This window comes from Eurypyga helias, unplaced genomic scaffold (assembly GCF_000690775.1).
Source record: "Eurypyga helias isolate BGI_N326 unplaced genomic scaffold, ASM69077v1 scaffold18556, whole genome shotgun sequence".
NCBI classification, from domain to species: domain Eukaryota; kingdom Metazoa; phylum Chordata; class Aves; order Eurypygiformes; family Eurypygidae; genus Eurypyga; species Eurypyga helias.
The window spans coordinates 8275-19170 of record NW_010254851.1 but is presented as its reverse complement, the minus strand read 5'-3'; the positions used below and the strand labels follow the sequence as shown (position 1 = coordinate 19170).

General features: G+C 45.9%; 1 protein-coding gene across 1 annotated transcript in view; it reads right to left on the bottom strand.

The window, feature by feature from the left end:
• Positions 1-7581: 7581 nt before the first annotated feature.
• Positions 7582-10896, bottom strand: part of SERINC5 (serine incorporator 5) — a gene marked incomplete at its 5' end in the record, with an annotated part of 10857 nt that continues 7542 nt past the window's right edge. The window contains 3 exons of the mRNA XM_010153156.1: positions 7582-7729; positions 8064-8211; positions 8888-8927. Of these exons, the coding sequence (XP_010151458.1) occupies positions 7582-7729; positions 8064-8211; positions 8888-8927 (336 nt within the window). The remainder of the gene's footprint in view (positions 7730-8063; positions 8212-8887; positions 8928-10896) is intronic.

Here is a 10896-nt window from a genome sequence, read left to right as displayed (position 1 = left end):
TGGCTCTCCTGTTGCCAAAGGTAGTTTCATGAAGCTGTGGGCTTCCAAACTCCCCCAGCTGAGAACACACCGGCTTGCTCAAGCGGCAGCCACAGAAACCAGTCCCAGCTCAGCCAGCCAGGACTTGTTTCGGATGTTGTTGGCGCCTTGCAGTGGGACGCCGGAGCTCACAACATCTGTCGTGCTGACACACCAACTGCTGGGCAGCCTGCAAGGTCAGCAACAGCAAAGTCTGGCTGTCGCCAAGATCTGCCCCAAGGTCATAGTCCGGGGCGGGGAAACCTCCTGCCCCTCACGTTTCCATCAGGCTGTGCAGTCCCTACGTCTGAGAAGTTCCTCTTGCACCACCACCTCTTCCTGGACAATTGTGCAATGCTGACAGAGCTCCGTGTACAGCCTCAGCAAGCGAGGACGCTGCGATCCCGCAGTTCCAAAACCCGGCGTGTAGTTCCCTCCTGCCCGCACCACCCGCCCAACCCGGCTGCACTGCGCTGGAGCGGCAGCTGCAACTGCCTGGGAGGTCAGCGTCCTGGGGCTCCACCTCACGAAAGGGTAACTCTTTCCTGGCACATTGCCATCCACTGAGACCACGCTCTGGAGGGGCACAAAAACAACACGGGCATCGACAGGTTGATGATCCACAGGTCAGCATGTTGTTTCTGTGAAGCAGCATCCAAACGTCGCCAACAAAAAAGATCAACCCACTTATTTTACGGGGTCAGCAACTTCTTAGCTCACATACGTTTTTAAAGTTCTCCTGAATTGAGTTGACTTTTCAGCCTTGATGTATCACAACAATTAATTTCAAACGTAAGAAAAACTTTATTGGTCCATTAAACATTGGATCTGTAACAATACATTCACTCAGTATACAAAAGGATGTGTCCATAAAAACCATTAACATGCTTTAAAAAGGCAAAGCCGTTGACTATTTTACAATTAAGTTCTTAAAATTCTGAAACCTTTACCAATCCTTGTTAGTCAGAGTATTACAGTTACTACAGACCACAACGCTCACAAAAAAAAAAAAAAACGTTAAATAAACTAGCAAATCTCCACTGGGCTACAGCTTAATAAAATAAAACCACACATACACACCGAAAAGTTCCCTTGAGATATTAAGAGCCTTGCAAAAGACTAATTAAAATCCCCTCACCATTACGAAAAAGTGACTACACTTTGACTACTTTGCATCCAGTTTTCGAGCACAGCATACCAGAGACTAAGCACCACTCATGGGTGGTAAATAAAGAGCAGACAGTGAACCCGTATGCTCCTAGTAAGCATTTCCTCAGCTGGTGTACGAGGAGTTGGACAGTTTTCTCTGGAAGTTAATTCTCCTCGCTTTATGCCTGCACGGAAGCACCTGGGCACGTATCAGTAATGGGAAAAATAAAGTTACAGCATGACGAACAAAGACCTTATTTCCCCACAGCCTTCCCAAATTCTTCTTGGCTTTGCACCCAGGCTGCTTTGGCAGAAGCGCAGCTGCAGCGCTGCATCCCGCGGCTCTGGCGAGCAAAAGCCCTGGAAGCGTGAAGCTGCTGGAGTGGCTTCAGAGCTGACAACTGCGGCTCCGAGGAATTCCGTGCGCACGGCTGTACACTATGGCACTGGGAGCTGCCGGAGACTGTGAACAGGGGGGAAGCCAGGGTGGCTTGTACGTGAAGGAAACGCCAACTTTTTGAAAATAACATTACTGGACAGGTGTGGAACGAGTCAAAAACAGGTTTGAGAAAGACAAACCAAACCAAACCTGGACTTAAGGCCTACCTGAAACGTGCAAGAGTTTCCCTGGGTGTTAGAAGGTGGCCCTGGGCCACACTCCCAAGCTCTACTGGGAGTAAAGTCTCTACTCCAAACATACTAATCCGCAAGCTTCCTGCGTATCCTGATGCGAGTACGAAAAGCCAAAGCTTCCTAAGGACTTGACCCCTGGCACTACCTTGCACGGCTGTGTGACACGCTCAGTTCAAACTACCGTTTACAGAACTGAAAACACACAGAAAAACGTCAGGGCGCCAATTATCTGTTTTCTTCCCACAAGAACTTGTAGGCCACTTCAGAAAACAAAGAAGCAGTTTTCACAGGATAAAACTGACCCATGTAAGAAATTACGATCCTGGACTTCGCTTCAACACCGCAGGCTGCCCTGCCATAAAAAGGACAGGATCTGGCAAAGAAGTCTTCGCCAGGTTCTAGCACCAAAGACATCCCACTTGACAGGAAGCAGAATGGGAGCGCAGCAGGCTTACAAAGCCTTTAAATGACAAATTCAAGGGGAAAAAGGCAAAAAACCCCAAACCACCAGAGGAGATACAGCTTGCAAGCAAAAGACATGGCTTCTGAAGCCCAGAAGGAAAGATGAGAGCAAAATTTTGGCTGCAGATAATCTCATCTAGCCACACAGGTACAGCCTCGTGGTATTTTGCTTCATCAACTTAATTAGAAGGAAGCCCAACAGTTTATAGCGTAATTTCTTTACAGAACGTTTTAAAAGCAGTCAGTGGATTACGTGGTTACCCATCTGCTCAGAGATTCCCACAACACTGCGGGCTGCTGGTCAGAGGTCAGGCAGCACTACCTTGAGTTCCCCAATTCTCCTAATGCATTGGTCAAAACCAGAGAACTGTTAAAAACCAGCTTTTTCGCAAGTGCAACAGTCGCTGCATTAACAGCAATGTTCTCGCCCAGAAAGGGCTGCACCAGGGGCTGACGAAGCAGTTACGTGTGCAGTGTTTATAATCTCAAAGCGCTTCTAGGTGCGTAAAACAAGGTGCTAAAACACTAAATAAATAAATAAATAGACGCGCCGTGCTGGCGGTGCTGGGATAAGCCCTCCCTCTGGACTACGCAAACTTCAGCAACACTGAATTACCCGTTTCAGACGAAAGTGGCCCAACCCAGCCAGGACTGACCGAATTAGCTGGGCAAGTACGAGCTTTTTGAACCCCATGGAAATGCTTCAAGCATGAAGCTAAGAGTATCACAAACATTAACTCCAATGTGTGATCACAGCGGAGCTCCTTGGCCGGCACCCAGCCCCCAGGGCTGCCTGCACGCTCTGAGAAGTGAGGTGGTGAACCGCCAGCAAGCGTATCCATCTGCTTTCCACACCTTCTTCGTGAGGTTTTACGGTCTCGTTTGTCAGTCCGGCTACTTGGTGTCAGAGATTTGCTCCCTGGGTCCGTCCCATTGTTTTTGCCCCCGACAAGAACTAGTCACGACTGTGGCTCTCGGTCGCCTTCATGAGGAAAACCAGAATTGTTCCAGTCTCAGACAGCTGGGCAGTAGTGAGGTTCCAAGTAACCTTTCTTACGGCCACCAATTTGGAAAGTAGGAAAATGGCAATAAAATTGTGCCATGTTCCCACCAGAACTGACTTCTGCCAACACGTTCTGTTCCTCCAAGAAACCACTGAATGATAGCATTAGTTCAAATTCGAGTTTAACTAGAGGAAACTCAGCACAAACACAGCCCAAAAATACTAAGAGCCAAGAATGCTGCACTGGGAATGTCTGGGAACAAACGCAGCGAACAACCATGACACAAGGCAGGACAGACAATGCACAGCTAACCACCTCAAGCAGAGCACCTGCCTGCACTTCAGGCACCAGGACAGAAAGTTAACCTTTCACAGTTTAAACAGAAATGTAAGCAACAACGGCTCAGCCTTCCATGAAGAGGCCAACAAGGAAGCTGGGGGAGTCTTTTTACAAGGGCCTGTAGTGACGGGACAGGGGGTAACGGGTTTAAATTGAAAGCGGGGAGATTTAGATTGGATATCAGGAAAAAGTTCTTCCTGGAGAGGGTGGTGAGGCACTGGCACAGGTTGCCCAGAGAAGCTGTGGATGCCCCATCCCTGGAAGTGTTCAAGGCCAGGCTGGATGAGGCTTTGAGCAACCTGGTCTAGTGGAAGGTGTCCCTGCCCATGGCAGGGGGGTTGGAACTGGATGCTCTTTAAGGTCCCTTCCAGCCCAAACCGTCCTGTGATTCTAAGCTTTATTTACAAAAGCATCAGGCTGTTAGCGAGTTTTCCCAGTTCATCTCCCACTGTACAGTACTACCCGAATCGGTCTCATCCCCAAAGGTTTGTCAAGCACAGATTATTTGGTCTTCCACATGCACCACGGGTCTGACCGTGCCTTGTACACACTGGCATAATGTACAAGGCAGCATCACCCAGTCGCAGGCTCAGTTCAGGTTTTCTGGTTCCAGTGCCACCTGAATTACTGGCTATCACAGCAGTAGGTTTGAAGGCACTTCTTAAAAAGGTTTTAAAAGCTCATTTGCATGAACTGTGTGGAATCTATGAACTGGGCATTTGAATCCTAGACCCTAGCCAAGACTTTAAGAAGTAGTTGCACAAGGAAGTTCACAGTACAGATTTTACAGCGAGCACTGAGGCTGTAACATTTGCCTGGCCAGCAGGAAGCCGTGCCTCACTGAGGAACTAGAGGCTTTGCACACCCAGGTGCCATCAGTTACTGATTCCTCAGAATGGCCTGGAGATCCACAGCGGGAGCTGCGGCCACAGCATGGACATGCAGGTCCTCAAAGTTAATTTCGGGGTCTTTTAGCACAGTGTTTGCTCAGAAGCAGACAAAGCAGTGTAGTCAGGCACTGCCCCGTTCCCACCCTACGCATACCCCCAGATCTAGATGCTTATGGTCAGTATTTGGTGGAAGGGAAGGACAGAGGAGACGCTCTGTAAGGCGAGTGTTGTGTAAGAAGAATGGACTCATGCCTCACTGTCGACTTTCCTCTCGCAATCCTGTTTCCTCTGTGCAAAACCTATTTCCTTAAATAAAAAGTATAAAAAAAAATGAGCACGAGGAGGTGCAGGAAGTCCTTTATGCAGGCAGATACTGCCTACGTCAAACAAGCGTTTTCATAAACAAATAAGAACATCCATTGGCCAAGATATGTGTTAAGACCATCCGCATTTGTGACTGGAATGCCTGCTATCAGAACCAGAGAGCAGTTAACCATTCCCTGCCTTACAACTTGACATAGTGCATGCCTTCTGCTGTAGAGCTCCTTGCCCAGATTGTTCTGTTATAAAAAACAATGCTAATTATAAACAAAACCCCCGATGCTTGGTTTCTCACAGTACAACACATATAGCACTAGCAGGCAACTTCTGCAGGCCTCTCTACTGCGGAGAACAGCGTTCACCACCGGAGAAGCAAGAGCCTGGACTCTCTCGGCGGCAGCTCACAGCTCCAGCACTGGATCAAGGTTGTCTGTCTGCTTTGAGTTAGGTGGGACAACTGTTAGTCACCACTGCACAGCCCAAGCTCTTATCACAGAGATGGGAGAGATAAAGGCTTCTAGACTGCGAACGCATTAACCAGGGCCTTTTTCTGCCGCAGGAGGATCTGCGTGGCTGGACTCCAAATGCAGGCAGAGACACACCAACGGGCCCCCGTGCTAGCAGAGCTCTTGGTGAGATCAGAACCTCCCAGCAGAAGCAAAAGGAAAGACAAGGACCTGCCTCCCTCTCCAGAACTACTTGTTGCTTTTCTAACTCAATGTCAAAGCTAAGCGCTTTTTTTTTTCCCCCTGCTTTTTTTCCCTAGGCCCAAACAAAGGGAAGAGCAGCCAGACGGTCACTTCCAGACAGACTCCCCCTTCCCTCCGATCTCGTGACAGAGGTATTTTGAGGCTCCAAACCACTAGGGCAGGTGGTATAAGTATACAGGACCGCAGACCTGTAGATTTTACTTGAGGTGAGAGCGCACGAGGTGGGGAAGATGGCACCCCTAGCAAGCTCCAAGCAGGATGGAAACTCAAGGATACCACAGCAACAAGGCAGCTAAAAATGGTAATGAAAACAAGAGCAGAACTGAGATCAGTTACGTTAGCATTACTCACCAGGTGTGCACCAGCCATCAGCTATTGCAACAGAACAAGTAAGGTGTGCAAGTATTTTGGCCATCTCATTGGCCACTATGTTGTGCTTTGCTTTATTTTGCAGAAAGCATGGGGTGAAGATTTAAGGCTCAATCATATTTCAAAAAAAGAACCGCTAAATCAGTTGATTTTGTTCATATCCTGCATATTTCACACTGGAGGGAGGTGGGGGGAAGGGGGAAGAAGACAAAATCTCTGGGACTAGCGTAGGTCACAAGTTCACCCCACCAGAATACAGATAACTACAGTGGGTCCAACGTCTAGGGCATCTGAGCTGTTGTTCTATCACCACGTCATCTGCTTAGAGCAAATAAAAGCGACACGGTAGGGTTTAATATTGTCAAGTCAGTCATTTGTACTAAGGCAGCCGCTGTTGTATTTGTGTCTTCTGGTTTTCTTTTTCTGACTGCTTATCCCCCTGCTTGGAATAGGAGTTCTCCAGAAGTTTAGCCTCCATTAATGGACTGGTTGGCTAACTTCCATCCCAAGAGCAAAACTAACATCAACAGAGAAGTATACAAATATAGCAGGCAGAAAGAATACTTTCCGACCAACACACAGGCAGAAAAGGACGATGACGCACTGTAGTCCTTTTCTGACCATCACTCCATTTAAATTATTATAAAATTAGTACTGGAAACAGAACTGCAGATCCTGGGAGACCTTTGGACACAAGCTGAAACAGCAGGGTAGAAAAGTAAACGAGCACTCCGCTTTTAAAGTTAACAGCAACTGGCAGTGCTCCTGTAATTAGCCTTTTCTCAACTGCAAAAATTCTGAATAAAGAATGTACCGTATCTTATATCCCCATGCAGTACACAAAACTTGCAGTTTAAGTGAGCTGGCAAAGCAAAGTTGGACAAAATTCAGAGTTTAAGAATTTGTGTGTAAAACTCCCCTTCTGTTAAAAACTGGACCAGATCTGAGCTGCATAAAATATTCAGGTGCCTTTTAAAGTTATAATAGAATAAATACTCTATCATCATTGGTACATTCCTTTCTCAATCTAGGTATACAATAACTTAATATAGTTCATATTTAGATAAACAATTTTTAGTAGATGCTTTGGCAGTCAAATTTTCACATATTCTCTATTTCTACAGAAGTATTTAGTTATGTTTTTGGAAAAAAATTACCTGGATACTACTTACAAGAATTGTATGCTGTACAAAACAGCAGTCCGAATCACCACTGCAAACTGTAAAAGTCAGTTAATAAAAGAGTATAAAAAGGAATGCATATTTGCTAGAGGATATCCAACATTCACAGGAAGGAAGAAGATACATCTGCACCGTAATTTTTTCTTTTCTTACCAATGAAGTCAGAGGAAGATTGTCAGTTATTTGAAAAGCATTTCACTTATTTCAGTTCATGCAACAACTGTGCCTCCTAAACTCCATACATACATCAGCACGACAAAGTTTTGAAACAGATTTTTTTCCCTTGGGTAATGTTTGTTCATGACAATTATAAAAGGGTAAAAGTCTTCAATTATTTGTTTAGTCTGACTAAAAAGTTACTAACTAGTACATTATGGTAAGTGGGCAGTAGGCGTTTCCTCATTACAAAATGACTGTTGTGTTTTTATTTGTAACTAGGAAAAACCAAAACCAAAACCAAAACAACAACCAAAACCAACCCCACACAGAGGGACCTTCTGAGTGTTCACACTGAGAACTCTCTGGTTGGGCAACAGAGTGGAGCAATAAGAGTCCATAAGTACAGACAGACGCAAATCCAGCAGGAGACCATCTTAATCCAGAAGATGGACCAGGTGCCGGTGAAGAATTTTTCAATCTGAGCACTTTCGTAACTGTTAAGGGAGAGGAGAAAAAAAAAAAAAAAAAAAAAAAGAAAAAAAAAAAAAAAAAAAAAGAAGCAATAAACTCACTATTCATATCTCAGACTACAGTATCCTCTGTTTTTCCAAGTGGGTCACAGGCTTCAACCTGGTTAACCCAGACAGGAAGCAGTGGAGAGCTGCCCTTCACAGGGCAAGATCTTGCTCAAGAATCACCTGAAAAAGACTTGCAACGTCTCTTCCAACTTCTTACTTAGGGAGAGAACAGATACCAGCGGCAGAAGTTCCCATTCACATCTTCCCTCTCAACACATATAATTTCTCAGCTTTAAGGAAATACACTTACTGGAACCAATGAGTTACTGTCATCATCACGTAGAGCGAAGCCAAGAAGAAAACGAAGTGGAAGTAGGCATAACCGTACACGGTGCCTTTCTTCTCATCGTAAATCACAGTCTGGCCACCCCTTTTTTCAGCGTGCCCTTCAGCATCAGCTGTGTGAGACAGGAAAGAAGAAAGCTTTTGCAAATTTATTGAGAACTGAAAACAGCAGCTGGCTTCATGACGACACGGCAAAATACCCACGGCATGACTTAGGAAAGCGTGATACAGAGCAACACTTGAACATTTCCTTGACCTCAGGGCATGACTTAAGTCTTTACTGAACGAAACTGGACTGCCACTGAAATCCTGGCTTGTATCAGCTTCCTGTCCTGGTGGCTAGTTTCTGAGCACCTGGGCCATTTAAATTGCCCTACCTGCATGACATTCTTCTGGCAGGTCCAATTTGATAACCCTGACTGTACCAGGTCTGCAAACAGGGCACTCCCTTCCTAACTCTCTCCTGAACTGCAGTCTCTGGAAAGCTGCTGAGCCAAAAACGCAGCAGTCAGTCACACCCACAAGCTTGCAAAGAGCAGAGATTACTTTGTACGCTGCAGTAATGAAATGTCGTTTAAGGAATTATTAAGTAGCCTGTTGTTTTAAAGTGGTATTGTGACATCTCTTGTTTCCTTCCCTAGCCTAACTCCGAGCACTTCAGCTGCTTTGGTGTGCTACGCTAGAGAACGAGGATACAAGCAGCTCTCCGTCTGCAGCTGTGTCCTTCCTCTCTTGGCTTTGGTCTGAAGGCCGCAAGCGAGGTGAATTGTGCAGTGGAAATGTAATTACCCTCTCCATCAGGCACGCAGCAAAAGCAGCAACGAGCTACCTGTGGAACAGACAACAGGAAGGGTGAGAGTCTGCGCTACAGCAAAGAAGCAGAACAGGTCTGTTGTGCCTACATTACAGACACACTAACTTAGAAAAGTCTGGTTTGTGTTTCCAACCACAAAACTCCAATTACGATTTGCCAAGTGGTTCATAATAGCAGTTTCCAGGCTTTGGAAAAACCTGTTCAGTAAGATTCAGAGCAAATTAGCCATTCTTTAAGAATTACTCTACCCGCTTCACATAGCTCAAGGTCAAACACTGCTGCAAATAATTGTGACAGAATGGTGGAAAAGTGGTTCCACGTTAGTAGTTCAGAGGGGACTCAACTCTTCAGACTTGCATGTAAGTGCTTATTAAATTAAAAAAAAAAAATTCCACTTAAATGAAAGTACAAGGAACTTTACAAAACACTACTGCACAGGTCGCAAATCACACCTGCACGAGTGTAAGTCAGAAATGTACTTATCTGTGCAAGATTTTAATGAAATGGAGCCATAATGAGCACAAGTAGAATGGGTAAAAGCAAAAAGCTGGTTTTACTGCTTCATTTAAATGAAGATTTTCTTATTTTTTTTTTAACTGATGGAAAAAGGCAAGCTGAATTTGAGACTTCTTGTGTTGAGTGGTAATGTGCGGGGGAAAAGGGTGATGAACATCCAATAAATGTATAAGTAAGTGCATTTTCTGCAACAGACCACGATACAAGTCAGCACTTTCTGTAGCGCATCAACAACATTATTTGTTCTGATAAAATCCTACTCCGGGATTTATTCTGGTTGTGGTCTGACGAAGACAATGATAGTTAGGAAAATTCCCTAACTATTCTATCAGTCAGCATTTGTAGTATGGAGGTGCATTAACTTTGTTAACATATTATTAGTACACAGCATACAGTGCAACGTAATGAGGTAGTGGACCTGTACTGGAGACTCCGGTATTGTTCATGCTTAAGTAAAACAAACTAAAGAACAGGCCGGCTCTGGAAATAAGGACTTTGCTTCTTGGAAGCTCAGTGCTGTTCATGAAGAATAAAAGACATCTCCGGACAACCAAGATAATGGCAGCATCCCAGCCCCTGCAACACAACTCTGAAACCCTCCCAGCATCACAGATTAGTAAGCATCGTAACACTGACTCCAGGGATGTCTGGATCAACAGGTAAGTGTCAAGAACACTGCAGAAATATAGTTGCTTTGCAACATTTTACAATGACTAGTAATCGGTGGTGTGGGTGTTAGTGATTAGTCAAATCATGTTCATAAACTCATGAAAAGCCAAAAAGCTCATTCTTTTTTAAGAGATGGGCTGAAACCTCTATTCCATGTCTCTTTTTACTGCTGTGCCAAGCCTCACCTACATCACCAGCCTGAGCTCCCCCCAAGCCACACTCGCACCCTGAAGGAAGTGCTGTGTTCCCTAAACTTTTTAATCAGTTGCAATTAAGCCCTTGCACACTCAGAGTGAAGCAATTACCAATGCTGGCACGCATACCGCTAGCCCCTCATAATGCCTAGTTGTCTTCAGCACAGATGCTGAAGGACCCCCTGTACACCACAAGCAACGGCAGAGCATTGTTCACGCTCCTGGCCCCGAGACAAAGGCCCTTTGCCACAGGGAAGGCAACTGGAGTGCAATTAGTTGCTCTTCACCAGTCATTTCTTTACATTTATGTTCAGCAGCTCTTGTACCGCTCTTTAAAACCAAACGGTCTGGAAGCAAGCACTGTGGCAGACAAGCCGGCCCTTCCCAGTGAGAGGGCCGCATCCAGCATCCACGCTGTGCCGGCTGCCCCCAGCTCCTGCTGCAGACAGTCCAAGCTCTCTGGATGGACCTCTTACAGCGTCACACTGGTGGAGGAAGGTGGGTGGGCGTGAAGGGCACCTGTTTTCTCTCTGATCCCCCCGCCCTGGCCTGACGCTCCTCCGGACAGGGCGGGACGGCAGAGGCCCTCCCTGCGGGAGCCTGCG